The sequence below is a fragment of the Carcharodon carcharias genome, chromosome 5 (genome assembly GCF_017639515.1).
Source record: "Carcharodon carcharias isolate sCarCar2 chromosome 5, sCarCar2.pri, whole genome shotgun sequence".
Classification (NCBI taxonomy): Eukaryota; Metazoa; Chordata; class Chondrichthyes; order Lamniformes; family Lamnidae; genus Carcharodon; species Carcharodon carcharias.
The window spans coordinates 114,871,553-114,894,021 of record NC_054471.1 but is presented as its reverse complement, the minus strand read 5'-3'; the positions used below and the strand labels follow the sequence as shown (position 1 = coordinate 114,894,021).

The 22,469-nt window shown below is 41.1% G+C and overlaps 1 protein-coding gene across 10 annotated transcripts in view; it reads left to right on the top strand.

The window, feature by feature from the left end:
• LOC121277996 (intersectin-2-like) overlaps positions 1-22,469 on the top strand; it is a 216,145-nt gene that overhangs the window by 100,175 nt on the left and 93,501 nt on the right. For 9 of the 10 annotated variants that reach the window (XM_041187974.1, XM_041187968.1, XM_041187971.1 and 6 more), the window contains 9 exons: positions 1,398-1,494; positions 5,045-5,181; positions 5,803-5,866; positions 7,843-7,980; positions 9,130-9,221; positions 11,375-11,637; positions 12,522-12,671; positions 14,309-14,449; positions 16,345-16,432. In XM_041187974.1, the coding sequence (XP_041043908.1) occupies positions 1,398-1,494; positions 5,045-5,181; positions 5,803-5,866; positions 7,843-7,980; positions 9,130-9,221; positions 11,375-11,637; positions 12,522-12,671; positions 14,309-14,449; positions 16,345-16,432 (1,170 nt within the window). The remainder of the gene's footprint in view (positions 1-1,397; positions 1,495-5,044; positions 5,182-5,802; positions 5,867-7,842; positions 7,981-9,129; positions 9,222-11,374; positions 11,638-12,521; positions 12,672-14,308; positions 14,450-16,344; positions 16,433-22,469) is intronic. The other variant, XM_041187967.1, reaches the window with a different exon arrangement.

Genomic DNA, 22,469 nt, shown 5'->3' with positions numbered 1-22,469 from the left:
GGTGTACCTACACCACATGGACTGCAGCGGTTCAAGTAGGCAGCTCAGCACCACCTTCTCAAGGGCAACTAGGGATGGGCAATAAGTGCTGGCCCAGCCAGTGAAACCCACATCCTGTGAATGAGTAAAATAAACTACTCCTATTGATGATTGCTTCCCCTACTGTTTCTTAGTTCCACCCAAACTGGTTCTACATCTTGACCTTCCAGTCTAAGATCCTGTCTCACTAATGTACTGATGTCATGCTTTATTAACGGCGCTACCCACCTCCTTTTCCTTTTTTGCTTATCCTTCTTAAATGTCAAATATAGTTGTACATTCAGTTCCAAGCCTTGGTCACCCTGCAGCCACCTCTCCATAATGGCAATTCGATCATACCTGTTTACTTCTATTTGTGTCATCATTTGTGTCAGTGCTCCATGAATCAAAACCTGTTTCCTCCATACCAATCTATTTTTAACTCTCTAATCTTATTTGCCCTACTTCAGTTTGCTCATGGCTCAGGTAATAATCCAGAGATTATTACCTTTTAAGCTTCTGCTTCTTAATTTAGCCCCTAGCTGCTCATACTCTTGAACTAGGACTTCTTTCCTAGCCCTGCATATGTCATTGTTACCTATATGGACCACAACAACTGGATCCACCCTCTCCCGCTGCAAGTTCCCTTTCCTGCCTCTACAGTTTCCAGTACTCATTCTATGGAACTATAAATTTTCTTCAACAAATTGGTTCATGTAGTTTAAACTAGTAAACCGTTTCCGTCCCTGGATCCCATTTGGTGTGTTCACTAATGACCTGGCTGTGAACAGGAAATTGCGGGTATTGATTGATCTGCACTCTGCAGTTTTGGTATCCGCGTTGGCATGGACCTCTCCTCTGACTGTGAAGTATGTTTTGTAGTTGGAGAGTCTCTGTGTATACACAATGGATGTAATGTTACTGTGCAGTTACAGCTTTCTAGGGACATAACAGTTGCAGTTCTGTTCAACTGAAACCACAGGTTATAGTTTGACGTGTTCAAGACCCACACCTCAGTGAAAGTAAAGCTGAAGACTCCATATACCCATCATATAACCACCAAACTTCACATTAATTATAAGGGAATAACTTTTCATTTAACCAATTAGCTGTGAAAGTACTTTAACTAAGACAAAATTCATGTCCTTTGTTTCATAATTTTAAGCTGCCTCCACACTACTGTGTATTTTACCTGGTTAAATCCCGGGCTGGACCAACCTGCTGCCTTTGTGTGTCTTTGTCCATGATTGATAGAATAATTCAAAGCATGTTCTTGTACTTGGAGGGAAGCTTTAAGATAAACTACCTAAAAGTGAGGGAATCTATTATTGTACCTCTTCCTTGACCTTTGTTCCTCATGTTATGGTGGTTTTTTTTAGCACTTCCCCATACTGGGCCTCTGAGGCAGCCATTAGCAGGATTTGGAAGCGTTGGCCTGCACAAGGCTCAGTCACTGATTGATCTTGGCTCCAGCAGGTAATATTTTTCATGTAATGTTGTTCTGTCCATTGCATTTGGGTGGATTACACAGAGGAGATGAGTATGTTGCAGATTTAGTCACTTGTTCGTTTTAAGTGTAAGTAAACGTTATTTAAATACACATTCTAGTTCTAGCTGAAGCTGTTAAATCAACTAAGAAAAAAAGTGTTTTTGAATGGGAAATGTAATGCATTTATTTTTTTGTGTCCGATAAGTCAGAAAAACTTGTTGCAATTCTTTGTTCCTGTTTGGCAAATTGTCAGAAAATCCTTTTCTTACCTGTCATATGACAGAAAGCAAGTGTAGATTTAGAAAAGTGCCAAGGAAAACTGTTATTGAAACCATTGCAAATTTCTCATTCGACCTTTCCCTACTCAATAAGTGACGGCACATTGTGGTAAGCACAGCAGGTTGTATTATTTTTAAAGATTCTTAATAATTCCACTTTCAATAAAAATAGAAGACTGCCTATTTCATATGATAATTGATAGCTTGCATAATGAAATGTGATTGAGAGTGTGATTTCATTATCAGGCAATTAATTCTGGAAAATAGGTATTCTCTGTTGATTTTTGTAAGGAATTTCAAAGAGAGTATAGTGAAAAAGGAGAACATAGTAACACAGCCAGAAGCCCTTGGCATTGCATTGATTATTTTCACAGTGCAGTGTGGAATTTGACATTTAAATCTGCATTGCCACGTTTGGCAAATTCAGAATACCACGCACTAATTTTGTTTATAGACAGTGTCTTTTGGGGGGCTCACTGTCAGCCGAATGAAGATTTGTTGCTTAATGTTTATGATGCATATGTCACAAGCTCTGAAAACAAAATGCCCTCATTAGATTATTTCAACATTTTTGTCTTTGTTCACAAGATGATGTGATTGCAAAGGCAGAAAAAATCACACTTATAACACTTGATTAATAGATTAATGAGTTTAATATGTTAACATGTGTATGAAGTTCCTTTGTCCACAATTTTAAATAGTGTAAAGTTTGTTTAAACAGTGAATAGAAGTATTTCATCAAAATGCATAAACTCCCTTTTTGCAAATGTAGCACAGGATTATTTCAAATAATGCTAATAAGCTTTTTAAAATGCAGCTTTCTGGACTGAAGGACTGAAAGAATTGTCCCTTTAAGAGCTCCTATTTGCTTATGCTGTTCTTAATTTTCGTTCTGCTATAGTTACACTTGAAGTTGGCAACCCACTGGGATGATAGGGTTGAGACTGTTACCATTGACCAGAAACCAGCAGGTTTCTTTATCCTGGATGGTGTCAAGCTTCTTGAGTGTTGTTGGAGTTGCACCCATCTAAGCAAATGGAGAGTATTCCATCACACTCCTGACCTGCACCTTGTAGATGGTGGACAGGCTTTGGGGAGTCATGAGGTGAGTTACTTGCCCAAGTACTCCTAGCCCCTAACCTGGACTTGTAACCACAATATTTATATCGCTGGTCCAGTTTAGTTTCTGGTCAAGGTAACCCCAGGATGTTGATAGTGTGGGAATCAATGATGGTAATGGTGTTGAATATCAAGGAGAGATAGAGTTTCTCCTTTTTTTTGTTGTTGGAGATGGTCATTGCCTGGCATTTGGGTGGCATGAATGTTACTTTCCGTATATCAGCCCAAGCCTGAATGTTGCCTCGATTTTTCTGCCGGCGTGCACAGAAGAGTTGCGAATGGTATTGAACACTGTAATCATTAGCGAACATTCCTACTTCTGACCTTATGATGGAGTGAAGGTCGTTAATGAGGCAGTTTAAAGGCAGACCCTGAGTAGCTAGATTGCCACCCCATTCACCATCTTAAATATTCATTCCTTCCACCACTGGCGCATTGTAGCAGGAGTATGCATCATCTACACCATGCACTGCAGCAAATTGCCAAGCCTCCTTTAACAGCTCCTTCTAAACCCACATCTTCTTCTACCTTGAAGAACAAGGCAGCAGATGCATGGGAACACCACCACCTGTAAGTTCCCTCCAAGTTATACACCACTCCGACTTGGAGCTTTATTGCAGTTGCTTTACTGTCACTTGGTCAAAATCTTGAAACTCCCTTCCTAACAATACTGCAGGACATCAGCAGTTCACAAAGGCAGCTCACAACCACCATCTCAAGGGCAATTGGAGATTGGCAACAAATGCTGGCGTTGCCTGTGAAGCTCAAATCCCATAAATGAAAGGAACAAAAAAATCTCCACCTTTCATCTCTGCTGAAGGGCAAGCGCAGAAGCCATACCACTGCCAACAATTGCACCAGCATTAGGACCAACTACTATCGCCTCAATCACATACCCCTCTACAGGACACCAAGATCCAGCTGGAAGGATGCGAGACTCCGAAATCAGGGTCTGCAGACAAAAATCAACTCTCTTGATGTGTTTGAGCTCCAGTGGTTCAGACAGGCATGGCAAGTCCCTGCTGAACTCTGCTGCCTCCTGGAGCAAGACCTCCTTCCTTGTGAACAGGTGGGCACACACTGCCAATGGCCAACAAGGTGCTTGTCACTGGGGGCCACTCCATTCTCCCACCCCATTGTGTCTCTGCCTTTTGCCAAGTAGTATCTGCTATTTTCTTGCAAGGGGAGAAAATAGAGGGGTGTGAGTGTTTATAATTGCTTGTTTGGAGAGGAGGGAAAGGACACCATTTGCAAAAGGTCACTGTGAGACATGGGTGTGAGGAGGCAATAGGCTGTGGACGAGTGAGAGTGTTGGCTGCTCAGATGGGGGCGTGAGGCACTTGCAGAGAGAGAAAAGAGTGGAGCTGCAAGATGTGTCGATCTGTGAAATGCTGTGTAGGAAAATGCTAGGTAAATGAAGTGTTGTGGGGCTTGGCACCTGAAATTGTTATACCACTCAGCTTTTCTGCACTCCCTGGATCCCCTTGTTGCACTGTCTTTAGATTGGCGGGAGCATGCTTTTGCTGCTGACTTCCTCAGCCACTTCCATCCACTTCTACTTTGTTGAAGAGATAACTATTCCTCCCCTCCTTGAGAGAACTCGCCTCACTGCAGCTTCTCAGACCCTGCAGCAGAACCTCCAGGTAAGAGTGAGAGAAGCCAGGGAAAAGCAGCCTTCCCAGGTCTCTCCCCCATCCCAGTGGTTGCTGCAGCCTCAAAAATCCTAAGTACTGGTGAACGTGTGTAATTCATGTTGTGGTCCCTCTAATTAGAAATCTTTCCTTTGACAGAATGGAATTCTTAATCTCTAATTGGTCAGAGAACTTAGAGGTAGGGTTCTAATGCCATTGTTCTGGGAAAGAGCCTGGGCAAAGCCTGCCTTTTTGGAAATGAGGTTCCCAACCCGAAAATGGACCCAGCATTCTGACAGGGATTAAGTGGTCAAGATTTGGCTCATTGTGTCTGTTTTTCACTTTTTACTGTATTACTAAACTGGAATACTCTAAGACTGTATTTTCAGCGTTAGTTCTTACATGGGTTTAAATCTTCACGTGAATAACATAAGGACTAATGCTTTGAAACTTTGTGGTTGAAATTATATCTAATTGTTAGCTTCAAATCTTTGTTTCCCTTTTTTCAGCAGTTCATCATCATCCACTACTTCTCTCACCTCACCTAAAATGAGTTCATCTGACTGGGGAGTTCCTCAGCCTGCCAGGCTCAAATATCGACAATTGTTCAATAGCCTTGATAAATCCATGAATGGCTACCTCTCAGGTCAGCGAAGTCTATGTGCTTGAGTTTGTTGAAGCCTTTTCTTTGGTGCAGACTTAGTATTGGTTATTTGATCAATCATACTGCAGCACTTAGGAGCGGGCCTTTTGCAATGCAAGCTCATCACATGGGTTTTGTTGGGAATACTGCTTGAAGAATTGTCTCCATGATGTACTCTGCCATAGTGATGATTTCCATTCTAATTCGATGAGATTACATGTGGTTGAAAGTATTAATATTTGTGCTAATAGAACAATAGTTTTGGGATATATTTAAAATTCAGCCCCAGGTGCTTCACAGAACCTCTGCTGCAATTTTTTCCAACATTCAGATGCTGCATTAACACCTCAACTGTGTGCTACTGCCTGCTTGCTTTGTTTTTGTCTGGCTGGGATTAGAAATGGTGACTAACCCAGGTTTTGCTAAATATGAATGGGCAATAATAGTTGAAATTTTCATTTAATTTTATTGGTACAAGTGGTTACTACAGTTTTGAAATGTTTTGGTTAGAAAAGGTACAAATTATGTAACGCAAATGACAAATACAAACTGAACGCAGGACAATGTCCCTGATTGTTGTAAGCACAATGTACTAGCCTGCTAATGATTTGGTTTTGTTTTCAGGCCCCCAAGCCAGGAATGCTCTTGTACAGTCCAATTTGTCACACAACCAACTAGCTACCATATGGTGAGTTCTGCTGTAATTACGCATTCTCTGCAGATGTTCTATGAACATACAGATGGCCAACCAATTAACTGGCTTTCAAATTTAATTCAAGGCACTGTTTGTTGAATATTGCACGATTTAACACAGTATGACCTGTCCTATTGGTAATTTTTAAAACCTGTTATGATTTGTATTATAAATTGCAATCTGATTGAAGTGCTATGAGGGAACCCTGCTGGATACTGCATCTGGTTGTTTTTATTAAAAGCAAATTACAGTCTTTATATTGCATTTCTCATGCGAAAGAACTTCTCAAGGTGTTTAACAAGAATGAGCACTGTAGATGAAAAGGATCTTTTGGTGATGGAGGGTAGCATTGAAAGCATGATGGAAGAGAGATGTTTTTAGGAGACCTTTGAAAGAAAGCAAAGGAGCAGGTCATGACAACAGCAGCCTGCATATATTTATATAACACTTTGAACATAGAAAAACATCCAAAAGTACTTCAAAGAGGTGTAATCAGACATAATTGGATTCTGACTCAAAGAAGGATCGATAGCATAGGTAACCAAAAACTTGATCAGAGAGGTTGGTTTTATGGAGAGGGACGAAATTCTGGAGCTGAAAGGAATGTCACCAATTGTGGAGTGAAGAGAAGTTGAATTCATAAAAGGCCAAAGTTGGAAAAAGAGAATACTGGAAGGTTGTAGGGCTTGAGGAGGTTGCAGATATAAGGATGAATCAGCCTTTTAAAATATTCAGATACAAGGACGAGAAATTTAAATTGCTGCAGGATGTGTGTGTGGGGGATGCAGGGAGCAAAAGCCAATGCACGTTAGCAAGGACAGGGTTGGTGAGCCCTCGAGATTTAACCTGGGATAGTATTTGGCCAGCAGAGTTTTAAATGAGTTGAAGAAACTCAAATGAAGGGTAGAGAATGGCTGCCACTTGGAAGAACATGGAAATAGTTCAGTCTGGAGGTGACAAAGGCAGAGCCGAAGGTTTCATTGGCAGATTGTGCTGGTAGGGACAGAAGCTTTGATGGTACAGAGGCAAAAATAGACAGCCTGGTCTTTGTGAAAGAGTTGGAATCAAAGTTCGGAGCTGTATAGAACACTGAGGTAGCAAATAGACTGGCTTACCATTAGAGATTTGCTGGTGGGGGTGGTGGGGTGGCGGAGCGGGGGTGTGTTCTTGAAATCATTGACTAGGGCACAGGGTTTATGCTTGGGGGCCAAAGACAATGGCTTTAGTCTACCCAGTTTTCAACCATGGGAAATGTGGTTCATCCAAGACTGGATATTGGGTAGGTAGCCTGACAACTCAAAAGCAGTGGTGAAGAGGTAGTTCCGACTGTTAACAATATATATGTGGAATGTTGAATGACACAGGAAGTGAGGACCAAGCAGTAATCTGTAGTCAGAATGGAGAGTGGTGATTGGGACTTGTAGCTGGTGAAGACCACTCAGAAAATGGGAAGTTAAATAATGGCTAGGTTTAAAATGCTTTCTGTTAAAAACAAAATTAGTAAACATTTACAATTTGTTGTGCTGTTCAACAGAGAAGAGAGAATATCTCACAATGCCAAGGCCTTTGTTGGTGCCACTGCATCATCACTGGTGCAGAAGTATATTTAAGCAGTCTTGATTTACCTTCCTATCTTGCATGGTGATGTCTGGCCAATACTTGGTGCCTTGAGCCTTGGTCACTTTCAAAATAATTGAAGATTAAGAAATTCAAAGCATTTAAAGGAGATTGTAAAATATTTTAAATGACCACATGTTGGGTGTTATTGCATTGCAAAAGTCCTGGTGAAACCAGCAGCCTTTGAACAAATCATTGTCTGAAATTGTGACCTTTGACAAAATGTAATTTTTTTGTGTCTTATGCTTTAAAATCATCTTGTTCATATGTTCAGAGAAACTATTTTGTTGTTCAGAGAACCTACATGAAAATATGCATTAAGCCTCTTCCTCTGTCACATTGTTGAATTACAGGAATCTGGCTGATGTTGATCAGGATGGAAAGCTCAGAGCAGAAGAGTTTATTTTAGCAATGCATTTGATCGAAATGGCCAAGTGTGGTCAACCTCTTCCTCTCACACTTCCCCCAGAACTGACACCCCCCTCATTTAGGTGAGTGATTTTTTTTTTCCAGCATGGTGACATGATCCATACATAGTAATTTTCATCTCTTTTAATATTCATCTGTGCTACACCAAGCTTCATTGGATAGTGCTCCATGAATGTGAGCAGCCTCTGGATTTCATCCAAGGGTTGCCTATCATACAAGCCAGCCTTGAAACCTAGCAAAAGCTAACTGCAGGAAAAAGTCTTTTGTCCTTTAAAGACAAAGATGTAGATAATGCATTTAATTTAAGCTGCACAATGTTCAACAATTTTTGTTGTGGAAAAGAACTTGTGCAAAACACAGTTTGCAAATAAGGTGGAAGGGAGATGAGAGTGCTGAAAGCATTAAATTTATTTTCTAATGATGTTTGGGAAAATATCCCTCTTCCTCCCTGAAACTTATATTTTTTAATGCTTTATTAATTATCCAGCATTTTAGAGCCTGCCTTTTATGAAAAAAGTATTGTATCTTGGAAGATTATATATAATTTAAGCATCAAACTACAAGTAATATATGTGCTTCAGCATAACTGGACAGGGCTCCGTTCATTTGTTGAGGAATCTAATGCCAAATGCAGTGTGTTAATTTGTTAACTGAAACCTTTTTGAATGTATTCATACAATAATCCCAGATACTACTGTATTCCATATTTAAACTCACCATTGCCCCTGTCCTGTCCCAGACTCCATGCTGAGGGGTAGACAAGAAATTACCTGAATTGTTGGCATGCTGATATAGCTATTTTAACTAATAACTTCAGGAGAGACAACCTAAACAAAACCTTAGGACAGAATTCTGATAAAGGAATGGATCCAAGAATATTAGCCTCTCTTCCTCTTTTTGATGTTTGTTAGCTTGTTATGCATTTCACATTGTTTTTAAAGCATTATCAAGCCTAAAATGGGTGATCACCATTTAAGGTGAATCCAGTAATGCCTGTTAGAAAAGTGGGTGCTCATTTTCCTTTGTTCTCTCTGCATTTGACTCCAATTTCATAGAAAGAATCTAATATTATGCTTATATGTGTCCTTGTGAAATTTGTCCCATTGTTGATTATCAGGACAGCCCTTTGAAATCACGCAGAATGTGCTTTTAGCCATATAAGTACAAAATTTGGAGAAGATTGTAGCTCTTCTGTTTTTTTGTTTCTTTAGGTCAAGCAAATTGGGTGATGGAATAAATGGAACCCCAGCTCAATATCAGGAAGTAGCACAGGAAATCCAGGATGCCCAAAAAAAGTCACCTGGTAAATAGACTACCCTGCATGTGTCTTATTTCTCTCTTGCATTAACATGTTTTATTGTATTAAATGTAAAATGGGTTATAATTGCTGTTCTCAACTTGTCCAAAATTTTAATAGTGAATGTCGAACACGTTGATTAAGCATTAAGGAATCATTACAGAATGCAGTATTGTTTGTTAGTTGCAGGCCATAAACATTGTGATGGTGAACCTAGGTTGCTAACACATAATAAGCAATGCTACTAAAGTGCACAAAACACCAAACATACACATTATCAAATACACAACAAATAGCGTTACTGTAATGTAAGTTACAATAAAGTGCAATATTAGTGTAAAGTAAAATTTACAGGTTTCTACTTAAAGTTGCCTTGCAACCATATTCTGTTAAGATTTTGCGTGTCATGACACCCTTTTTTGCATTTGGTTGCTTTACATTGGACAAAACATAGTCCTGTTTCCAGTACGCTAACCGATTGATTGCCCAATCGTTAAATGGCATTGCATCTCACTTTATGTACCTTTATTTGAATTCTTCCTTCAATGCATCCAGTTCATTGATTGGACTGATTTATAACCAATAAATGTTGCAATAAACAGGGATAAAATGGTGTCTATTATTTTTGTGTAGCAGATTCAGCATAGTCTCCATTCTGTGAGCAGTGAATGTGTCCAAAAAATTACTAGAGCAAATGAGTCAGGGCTTTCTAATAGTCCCTGCTTGTTACTTATTAAATGTGAAGAAGTCAATGAGACGCTTGAGTATTGTAATTTCATTGCTCGAGTGAATCTGTACCTGTGCGTTACAACAATCACCAGGAAATTGGCAGTTTGGGTGACATCTTGCAGTGTTATCAATTTTCATGCTTCAGTATATTTAAATTGTTGCAAGATTGTAGGCACCAACTGCAGAGGACAGTTAAAGAGTCATTTCACGTGTTCTACAGTTGCTTCCTGGGCATCATTTATTGATAAACCAAATGGCATTTTCTTAAATATTAAATTCTCCCCGTTCACTAAACATTGTTTATTACATTGGGTGACTGCACAAGATCATATAATTGGGAGAGTTGTCCCTATTGACTTGTGTTAAAACTGCACTTCCGAGCTCACTGTCTTCCTCAGTTGTCCCCTGTGTGTAATATCCAAAATGAAGAGGAGTGATTACCTACCTTGAATGATTTGCTTCATTTTTCAAATGTAAGCACTTTCCATGCATAAGTCCACCCTTTCAACCTGTAGGTCTTCCTAAGTGCTAAATCATCTGATGTTAGAAGAATATCAGCTAATTTTTGTGATCTAGGTGAACACAAAATGTCCACAGGCCCAGTGTCTGCCTTTAAAATGAGTGGAATTGGAAAGATAACTTTTTTCACCTGCTACAGATCACATTGGGATATGTCTTGTGCAACAAATATCAGTTTGTCAGGGACCAATCTGTGACTCAGACTCCTACCATTTGTTGAGAATACCTCAATTCAAAAAATCTAGATGGTCTTTCCGGTATAGATAACTTTAAATTCACTTAACTATAATGAGCATCTTGTGAGGTATAATTTAAAATGCTATATTAATATGTTGCTATTATTGATGCAGCCCAATAACATAAGTGAGAGTGTTAGTGGTATATTACCACTGTGGGTAAATATAAGTGCATCCAACAGTGTGAGGTGCTAAAGGCCTCCATGTTTTCTGGCTGCATACAGGTCGAATGCTCAGACCTCCCTGAAATTTACTTGTGATATAAACAAATTTGATTCCAGGGCATCGATGCCCAACACATACAGAACCATTCCCTTCCTAAACAACTTCCTCTCTCTACCGCTCTCTCCTGCTTTAAGATTCTCCTAAAAATCCTACCCTTTGACCAACTTTTGGTCATCTGACCTAATATCTCATTCTGTGCCTCAGTGCCAGATTTTGACTGATAATTGCTGCTGTGAAGTGCCATGGGACATTTTTTACTAGATTATTGATGCTATATAAAGGCACAATGTTGTTATTGTGCAGTAAAAAAAGCAAATAATCAAAAACAAAATAGTTAGCAAAAGTCTAAATGAAAAGGTTTGCACATATTGCTCTGAGGTTTTAACTGCTGGTGCTTGAAGTTGGACTCATACTTCATTTTTTAGAACTGATAGTAATTGATATTTACAGTCACTTTTGAGGATAAAAGAAAAGCAAACTATGAAAAAGGGAATGCAGAGCTGGAGCGGAGGCGTCAGACCCTTCTGGAACAGCAACAACGAGAGGCTGATCGTAGAGCACAGCGGGCAAAGGAGGAACAGGAGAGAAAGGAGCGTGAGCTGCAAGAGCAAGAACGGAAAAAGCAGCTCGATTTGGAGAAACGATTGGAGAAGCAACGCGAGTTGGAAAGACAAAAGGAAGAACAAAGGAGGAAAGAAATTGAAAAACGAGAGGTTTGTAATAAAGATTTTAAACCTGGAAATAGTGTATTTTCTAGATTCTGTGGGTGGTAGGCGCAAGGTGAAGGAATCTGAATCTTACATTAGTTTGAAAGCACCTATTGAACTTCTCAGCTTCAATATACTGTGTTCTGAAATCAGATTGTGAACTTATAATGGCCTTGGGGTCGGATTTCTGTACAGTCACTCCAAGCTGTTGTTTTGTATCTCCCAGCACCCAGCTTATACAATATTGGCAGAGGTCACCTAGGGATTTATATATGACATGGAGGAGAAATAAGTCATAAAGTGTGCCAAAGACTTTGATTCTAGATCTGACTCTATTGGTTTACGATGTGCAACCTAAGAATGTAAACTCCAAGTGACCTGTGGCTTAATAACTCATTAGTACCAGAAGCTGTGTGCTCCATTCACACAGTGGTTTACCACTACTCTCAAAATTCAAAACTGCTTCCTTTATACATGTGCAAACATGTAAATGGTACTTGCATGGAATTTCCTTGAGACAGTTCAATGCTAAGTGTTAGATAGTAAAAGTGAGTTTTACTGCATAGAGTTCTAGTAACTTATATAAATTAGGAGAGTTGTGTTTTACAGAGCTGGTGTAAAGCATAAATGTTTACACTCTGCATTTAATAACACCTAATGTAACGGCAGCATGTGTACAATGAAGATGGGACTCTTGAATTGTTATCTCAGGTAATGCCAATAATAAACTAATTTGGCATGTTTTTAAACTTAATTTTTTAATGATTATAAAAGCCTTCTGTTTGGCAGTTTCCTGAGCATTCTCTTTTTCCTGATTTAGAATTGTAAATTTGAATTTTTTAGGAAACCAATGTTCTCTAGCTATATTTGCATTTGTTGCACCCTTTTAGGCAGCTAAGCAGGAACTTGAACGTCAGCGTCAACTTGAGTGGGAGCGGATCCGACGACAAGAACTCCTCAATCAACGAAACCGGGAACAAGACGAGATTGTCCAGTTAAAGGCCAAAAAAAAAAGTCTGGAACTTGAACTGGAGGCATTAGTAAGTAGATGTGCAGGACCTGACAAGTATGATTCACACTTCAAAATAATACTTGTTTCATGTAGCTGATATGGAGTCTATTTTTGCTCTAATTAATTAATGTTGAGACTATGGATATAAAATCATACAAACCCTTTTACAGTTTTACAGGCTTGTGTTCTTCACTGCATCACTTACCTGTATTAACTGTGCCCAGGAGATTGAGAACATCTGGATTAAATACCATGAAAATCTAATTCATTCTAAATTATTAATATCTTTTCACTTCTCTTTCATCCAACCTATCGTACCCATTGAAACAAGTTTTTCAAAAAAGTTAAATTCTGTCATTGACTGATATTGGATGAGGTTTGGATAACCACAAACTCAACAGCTTTGATAGATTGTATTTCAACCACACACACAAATACAGCTCCCTGTTTTAATTGCAATTTTCAATATTTGAATGCACAGCAGAAGCTAACAAAAAGAAGAACATATTGAAAGGAGAGTCCCCCGCCCACCCCCCACTATAGATATACAATATTTTAAAATAGTGAGGCAAGTGGTTACCCTTTAAACACAGCCAGAGCTGCCAGCGGTTTATTGTACATTTTACGTTTGTCTAGTTTCCAAAAGACAACTTTTTGAGGATAGTACTTAATTAATTTCAACATTTTGTAACTAGAACAAAAATATTTTGAGGAAGCCGTTTTAAAATTTTCACTGCATTTTGAAAAAGAATGAATAGTTCAGTGGATTTTGATTGAAAACTCTGCTCAAAAATGACTGCTTATTAGACACAGCTGTGATCCTATCCAGTTATCTAGACTTGTTTTAATCTGAAAAATAACTAATTTTGCTAAAATCAAATGCAACATTTTTGTGGGTCCTTGAAACCTTACTGACAATCTTTTAAAGTTTATTGTATCTTTCTTAATTCAAAATTAATTTGCTAAAAGTGCTGTTTTAAATGCAAGGCCTCTCTGTGTTTCTGGTTAAGATTGGACATCTGAAAGGTATAGAGTTTACAGATTTTGATAACATTGATTGTACAATCCTTATCAAATAAATCAGAATAATGTGTTGACAATCATAGTTCTTCTGAGAATTCAGTAAGTAGTATAGTGTAATGATCAGTTTATGCCACTAAAGTTATGAATTCCAATGTAACTGACAACAGTAAGTTGCATACTTTCACTTGTTTCAAAATTGCAGGGACTATTTCTTAAAGCAAAGAATATTTTGCAATCTTCTTTGAGTTAACTGTCTAAAAATAAATGTATGGGTTTGAGAGGCTTTTTTTGCACCTGACAACCATTTTAATGAGGAAATCTATTGCAATGCATTGAAGTGCAAAACGGTAGTATCAATAAAAAGTAGAAAATCACCAACTTGTGGGTAGATGGAGCAGAATATTCCACTGAAGGGGCAATATCAGTTCAATGAGCTAAACCTACAAAATCGGTTACGCACACCTTTTGATTATTGCTGACTAACATTGTGGCAATGTTGCGCAGTGCCTCACCTTCTATAGTTAGCTGTATCTGTCCACAAAGATGTGGCTCCATTGTAATTTTTATTTGGCTCAGTGCATTTAATGTTGATATTTTCATTTTTTTTCTCCTAAATGTAACCATAACTCTGATCTGCCTCAGACTGAGAAGCAGCAAAATGTCACGAGCAGAGTGCAAGAAATCCAAAGCAGAAAGGAAGTTCAAAAAAATGAACTGAATCTCGTAAACCAGAAACATGACCAGAGGCAAAAAGAAGTGAATCTTTTACAGCAACAGCTCCAGGTAGTGGCATATCTATTTCTTTTCTAGCTTGACTCACCTCTATTCGAAAAAAATATTGTCAAAATACATATTTAGTCAAATCTGATGAATTTTCTTGAGTAAGGCTGACAATTTCAAATCTTTCATACTGGCATAACTTCCAAGGCAGGACAGTGTTATGATCCTAGCTGATCTTACTACTGGACAAATCTGATCCCAGGGTGGAATCTGGCTTGATAGATCCTAACTTTTATTTTTTATATAGATATGTGGAGAGTAACTACTGAACAGAGTCACAGGAGTCAGCTGATGAACTTTTAACAAAAGAATAAAATATTTATTAAACACTAAAGAAAAGTTGGACTACATTACAATACTCATTCACCCACAACCATACCTTTACAGATATGTACAGATTTGTAAGGATAACGCAAGTTACAAAACCTATCTTATACTCTAATGTCCTCAGCAAGTACACAGTCCATGTAAAGTGACAATTGCCACCCCAGATAGATGCTATGGATCTCTCCTCAACTGCGCCCCCTCCCCCACAAGCTAAGACACTTGTCACTATGAGCCAACCAGTCTCACTGAACTCCATCTTTCACATGAGTGTTTCCACTCTGCAAGAACTTGGTTGGCATCTTCTTCAAAACTGACGCTTTCTCCCAGACGCAAGGGTTCACCTTCAGGGTTTCAAACTCTCCTTCCAATGTTCCTCTTCCCTGAGGCACCACATGCACTCAAGCTTTCTTTCACATACTCTCTCTCACCTATTCAGCCGTCAACAGTACACCACTGCTTCACATGCCCATAGCAAAAAGTGACAACAGCTATAAAACTGTCATTAGAAATGCAGGCACCTTAAATGAAACTAAAACTCAACTTGACCTTTTCTTAACACAAATGCAAAAATACAAATCAAACTTAAACTTTAAAGCCAAAACTCATTCCTAACACCCACAAATACAAATATAACTTACTTAAACTATCTCTATTTCCTAACAGCAGACTGATTTAAGTTTATACTATTTTAATGAACTGATTAAAAGGAATGCACAGTGACGCAGCATCATTGGTGCTTCAGTAGGTACACTCAATGGTAATGTGTTGATTTGTGAGGGCCAATTTTGCAGCACCAATTAGTTTTGAATTGCACTGAGATAAAAGCAAAATACTACGGATGCTGGAAACCTGAAACAAAAGCAAAAATTGCTGGAAAAACTCAGCAGGTCTGATAGCACCTGTGGAGAGAAAGACAGAGTTAACGTTTCGAGTCCGTATGACTTTTCTGGACTTGAAACGTTAACTCTGTCTTTCTCTCCACAGATGCTGCCAGACTGCTGAGTTTTTCCAGCAATTTTTGTTTTTGACCCAATTGCTCTGTATGAGCCCAATTTAAATATGTCAATAAAAATCCTGCCTCTCCACAGGGAGAGAGTTAGAAGCCTTGATATTCATGACATCAAAATGGTGGCAGGCATATGTGTGGTGTACTGGACCCGAGTTCTGCGAATTTCAATTTTTAACCTCTTCCCCTTCTCGACTATCTTGCCTGTCATGAGGTTGGGGTTAATATCAAGGCTAACAAAACTGTTGATATCAGGATTGGAATTCACTGGGGGAGTGGAGATGCATGGAATAGGATGTTGACTGAGGTGTAATACAGTTAATTAGGGAGAATGAATGGAGGATAGTGGGTGGGTGAAGTGGGAAGCAACTCACACAGACTGGTGATACAAGAGCTCAGATCCAGAGCAGGCAATTAACTTTAATTGAAACCTACTGCCTAAAGTGAAAACTTTCTGAGAATACCTGTAGTCTTTTACCTTTGTGTTTAATTTAAGTGTTGCTTTACTAAAGTTTTTCCTTAAAATCCAGCTGAAAAATGTTCTTCTATGTGTGTGTTCTTTTAGGAATTTCAGAATATGCTGACTCAGTTGGTTCCTGAAAAGCAAGCACTGGATGACCGAATAAAACACCTTCAACCCAATTCTGCCCACAGTGAGCATGTTGTATTCTTTAAAAGCTTGTTCATTCTCCTTGTGCTTCATTTTTTATAGGGGTCATGCCCATCTGTATATGACAGAATGGATTCATAAGTAGATATGCATACTGCAAAGGCTAGGCCATGACAACATTCCAGCAATAATACTGATGACTTGTGCTCCAGAACTAGCTGCGCCCTTTGCCAATCTGTTCCAGTACAGCTACAACACTGGCATCTACTCGCCAATGTGGAAAGCTGCCCAGGTGTGTCCTGTCCACAAAAAGCTGGACAAATCCAACCCAGCCAGTTACTGCCCCATCAGTCTACTTTCAATCGTGAGCAAAATGATAGAAGGGGTCATCGACAGTGCTATCAAGCAGCACTTTCTCACCAATAACCCGGTCACTGACGCACAGTTTGTTTTCCACAAGGGTCACTCAACTCCTGACCTCATTATAGCTTTAGTCCGAACATGGAGGAAAGAGCTGAACTCAAGGGGTGAGGTAAGAGTGACTGCCCTTCACCACAAGGCAGCATTTGACCAAGCGTGGCTTCAAGGAGCTGTAGCAAAACTGGAGTCACTGGGAATAGGGGGAAAACACTCCACTGGTTGGAGTCATACCTAGCACAAAGGAAGATGGTTGTGGTTGTTGGAGGTCAATCATCTCAATCCCAGGACATCACTGCAGGAGCTCCTCAGAGTACTTTCCTAAGCCCAACCAAAATTAGCTGCTTCATCAATGCCCTTCCCTTCATCATAAGGTCAGAAGTGAAAATGTTCGCTGATGATTGTACGATGTTCAGCACCATTCACGACTTTTTGGATACTGAAACAGTCCATGCCCAAATGCAGCAAGACCTGGACAACATTCAGGCTTGGGCTGATAACTAGCAAGTAACATTCGCTTTACACAGTTGCCAACCAATGACTATCTGCAACAAGAGAGAATCCAACCATCTCTCCTTGACGTTCAATGGCATTACCATTGCTGAAACCCCCACTATCTACATCCTGGGAGTTACAATTGACCTAAACTGAACTGGACCAGCCATATAAATACTGTGGCTACATGAGCAAGTCAGAGGCTAGAAATCCTGCAACGGGCAACTCACCTGACTCCCCAGAGCCTGTCCACCATCTACAAGGCACAAGCCAGGAGTGTGATGGAATACACTCCACTTGCCTGGATGAGTACAGCTCCAACAACACTCAAGAAGCTCGACACTATCCAGGGCAAAGCAGCCAGCTTGAGTAGCACCCATCCACCACCTTCAACATACACTCCCTCCACCCCCAACGCACAGTGGCAGCAGTGTGTACCATCTACAAGATGCACTGCAGCAACTCACCAAGGCTCCTTCGACAGCACCTTCCAAACCCACAACCTCTACCACCTAGAAGGAGAAGGGCAGCAGATACATGGGAACACCGCCAACTGGAAATTCCCCTCCAGGTCCCATGCCCCTGACGTCGAGCTATATTGCTGTTCATTCACCCTGTCACTGGGTCAAAACCCTGAAAATCCATCCCTCACAGCACTCTGGGTGTACCTACACCAAATATACTGCAGTGGTTCAAGAAGGCAGCTCACCACCACTTTCTGAAGGGCAATTAGTGTTGGGCAATAAATGTTGGCCTAGCCAGCAACACCCACAACTCATAAAAGAATAAGAAAAATAAATGTAGATCAGCCCAGATGGACCCCAGTGTTCTCATTATCTCTGTGATTAACAGCAAAAATAGAATGAGGGAACCGAGGATCATATACCTGTTGGAAATGATGCTGTCCTGGGTGTCTAGGGTATATTGTAACAGCTTACACTACCATCCACAATTACTCGGCAGTTTCAGGAGAAAGTGATAGACCTCTTTCTTTTATTCTTCCATGGGTTTTGAATGCCATGGCCAGCATTCGTTGCCCATCCCTAATTGCCTTTGAGAAGCTGGTGGTGAGCTGCCTTCTTGAACCACTGCAGTCCATCTGGTTAGGCGCAGCTTCAGTGCTATTGCTAAGGGAGACCCAGGATTTTGACCCAGCAACAGGAAAGAAAGGCAATGTATTCCCAAGTCAGGATGGTGTATGGCTTAGAGTGGAACTTGCAGGTGGTGGCATTGCCATTCTCCTGCTGCCCTTGTCCTTCTAGGTGGTCCTGAGTTTAGCCTGTGCTGTGGAAGAAGCCTTAATTAGTTGCTGCTATGCATGTTGTAAATGGTGCACACTGCTGCCACTGTGTGCCGGTGCTGGAGAGAGTGAATGTTTAAGAGGTGGATGGGCTGCCAATCAAGCGGGCTGCTTTGTCTTGGATGGTGTTGAGCTTCTTGAGTGTTGTTGGAGCTGCACTCATCCAGGCAAGTGGAGAGTATTTCATCACACTCTTGTACATTGTGACAATGTGGTGTAGGGCCTCATTTTCTATAGAAACATAGCTATATCTGTCCCCACAAGAGGCCCACATGGATATGGCGTCATTGTACTTTTTCTTTGACCTTGTAGATGGTGGACAGGCTATGGGGAGTCAGGAGATGAGTTACTTGCTGCAGAATTTCCAATCTCTGACCTACTGTTGTAGCATTGTATTTACATGGCTGGTCCAGTTCAGTTTCTGGTCAATGGTAACCCCCAGGATGTTGATAGTGGGGATTCCATGATGGTAATGCTGTTGAATGTCAAGAGTCAATGGTTAGATTCTCTCTTGTTGGAGATGGTCATTGCCTGACACTTGTATGGTGCGAATGTTACTTGTCACTTATCAGCTCAAGCCTGGATATTGTCCAGATCTTGCTGCATATGGACATGGACTGCTTCAGTACATGAGTCATAAATGGTACTAACACTGCAATTATCAGCAAACAGTCCCGCTTCTGACCTCAGGGAAGATCCTTGATGAAGCAGCTAAAGATGGTTAGGCCTAGGACCCTATCTGAAGAACTCCTGCAGTGACGTCCTGTGCTAAGATGATTAGCCTCCAGCAAATATGATCAGCATCCTTTTTACTAGGTATGACTCTGTCCAGTGGAGCATTTTCCTTCTGATTCCCATTGACGTCAACTTTGCTCGGGCTGCTTAATGTCTCACACAGTCAAATGCTGCCCTGGTGTCACAGGCAGTCACTCTTGCCTCACCCCTGGGATTCAGCTCTTTTGCCCATGTTTGGACCAAGATTGTAATGAATCAGGAGCCGAGTGGCTAAACTGAGCATCGGTAAGCAGGTTAATGCTGTGTAAGTGCGGCTTGATATCACTGTCAACGACACCATCCATCACTTTGTTGAAGATCGAAGATAGACTGATGGGACGGTAATTGGCCAGATTGAATTTTCCTGCTTTTTTGTGGATTGGAAGCACCTGGGCAATTTTCCACATTGTTGGTTAGATGCCAGTGTTGTAGCTGCACTGAAAATCTTGGCTAGGGTCATGACAAGAGTTGGAGCATATGTCTTAAGTACTACTGCTGGGATATTGTCAGGGCCGAGTAGCCTTTGCTGTATCCAATGCCTTCAGCCATTTTTCTTTATTCATTTACGGGATGTGGGCAACACTGGCTAGGCCAGCGTTTATTGCTTATTCCTAATTTCTGTTGAGAAGTGGCAGCGAGCTGCCTTCTTGAACCGCTGCAGTCCCTGTGGCGTAGGTGTACTCATGGTGCTATTAAGGAGGGAGTTCCAGGATTTTGACCCAGCCACAGTGAAGGAACAGCGATACATTTCCAATTCAGAATGGTGAGTAGCTTGGAGGGGAGCTTCCAGGTAGTGGTGTTCCCATGTGCCTGCTGCCCTTGTCCTCGATATCAGGAGACAGCCATCAATGACGCTGGGGACCTCAGTACTAGACTGAGAAGGATCATCCACACCGCCCTTCTGACTGAAGTTGGTTGCCAATGCTTCAGTCTTGACTTTTGTATTCATGTGCTGGACTGCCCCATCATTGAGGATGGGAATATTCCAGTTAATTGTTTAATTGTGCATCACCATTCATGACCCAATACAGCGGGACTACAGAGCTTTTATCTGATCTGTTGGTGGTAGGATCGTTTGGGTCTATCACATGCTACTTCCACTATTTGGCACATGTAGCCTTGTATTGTAGCATTCACATGGTTGGCATCTCATTTTTAGGTGTGCTGCTGCTGCACCTGGCATGCTGCCCTGCACTTTTCATTGAACCAGGATTGATCCCTTGGCTGAATGGTAAGGGTAGAGGGAGGGACATGCCAGGGCATGAGATTATAGATTGTAGTTGAATACAATTCTGCTGCAGTTGATGGCCCAGAGTGTTCCATGGATGCGAGATCTGTTCTGAATCTATTCCATTTAGCAGAGTGGTAGTGCCACAAAACGTGATGCAAAGTCTCCTCAATGTGAAGACAGAACTTTGTCAGCACAAAGAATTTGTGGTGGTCACTCCTCCCAATAATGTCAAGACAGATGCTTCTACACCAGGTAGATGGGTGAGAACAAGGTCAAGTAGATTTTCCCCTCTTGTTGGTTCCCTCCCTCAGATGAGGTGAGAGTGACTGCCCTTGACATCAAGGCAGCATTTGACAATGTGTGGCATCAAGCAGCTGTAGCAAAATTGGAGTCAATGGAAATTAGGGCAAAACTCTCTACTGGTTGGAATCATGCCTAGCACAAAGGAAGATGACTGTGGGTGTTAGAGCTCAATCATCTCAGTTCTAGGCCATCACTGCAGAAGTTCCTCCGGGTAGTGTCCTAGGCCCAACCATCTTCAGCTGCTTCACTAATGACCTTGCATCCATCATAAGGTCAGACTCCTCATATACTGAAGCAGTCTATGTCTAAATGCAGCAAGATGTGGATAATACCCAGGCTTGGGCTCACATGTTGCAAGTAATATTCATGCCACACAAGTACCAGACAACGACCATTTTCAACAAGAGGCAATCTAACCATCGCCCCAGGACATTCAAAGGCATTACCATCGCTGAACCCCTCACGATCAATATCCTGGGGGTTATCATTGACCAGAAGCTGAACTGAACTAGCCATATAAATGCTGTGGCTAAAAAGCAGGTCAGAGGCTGGGAATCCTGTGGCAAGTAACTCGCCTCCTGACTTCCCAAAGCCTGTCCACCATTTACAATGCACAGGACAGGAATGTGAGGGAATACTCTCCACTTACCTGGACGAGCGCACCCAACAACACTCAAGAAGCTAACACCATCCAGGACAAAGAAGCCTGTTTGATTAACTCCCCAACCACAAACATTCATTCCCTCCACCACCAACAGTACCATCTACAAGATGCACTGCAACAACCCACCAAGGCTCCATAGACAGCAGCTCCCAAAAGCACGGCTGCTACCACCTAGAAGGCCAAGAGCAGCAGGTACATGGGAATACCACCACCTGGAAGTTCCCCTCCTAGCTACACACTATCCTGACTTGGAAATATATCACCGTTCCTTCACTGTCACTGGGTCAAAATCCTGGAACATCCTCTTTAACAGTACTGTGGGTGTACCTGCACCACATGGCCTGCAGCGATTCAAGAAGACAGCTGATCACCACCACCTCAAGGGCAATTAGGTATGGGCAATAAATGCTGGCCTAGCCAGCGATACCCACACCCCGTGAACGAATAAGAAAAAAACCTGTCACAGGCCCAGTCTGGTCAATTATATTATTCCAGACTTGGCCAGCTCAGTCAGTTGTGGTGCTCCTGGGCCAATCTTGGTGATAAGCATTGAAGTCCCCTAACCAGATTACATTCTATGGCCTTGCTACCCTCAGTGCTTCAGCATGGAGGAGTGCATCAGCTGAGAGAGAGCGGTAAATGCTAATCAATAGGAGGTTTCCTTGCCTATGTTTGTCCTGATGCAATAGGACTTCATGGGGTCCAGAGTCAATGTTGAGGTGTCTCCTTCATGAGTGTATATCACTGTCCTGCTGGTGGGACGGGATATACCCAGGGTTGGTGATAGTGCGGTCTGGGACATTGTCCGTAATGTATGATTCAGTAAGTATTAGTATATAACGCTGTTGCTTGAGTAGTCTGTTGGCAGTTCTCCCAATTTTGGCACATGCCCCCAG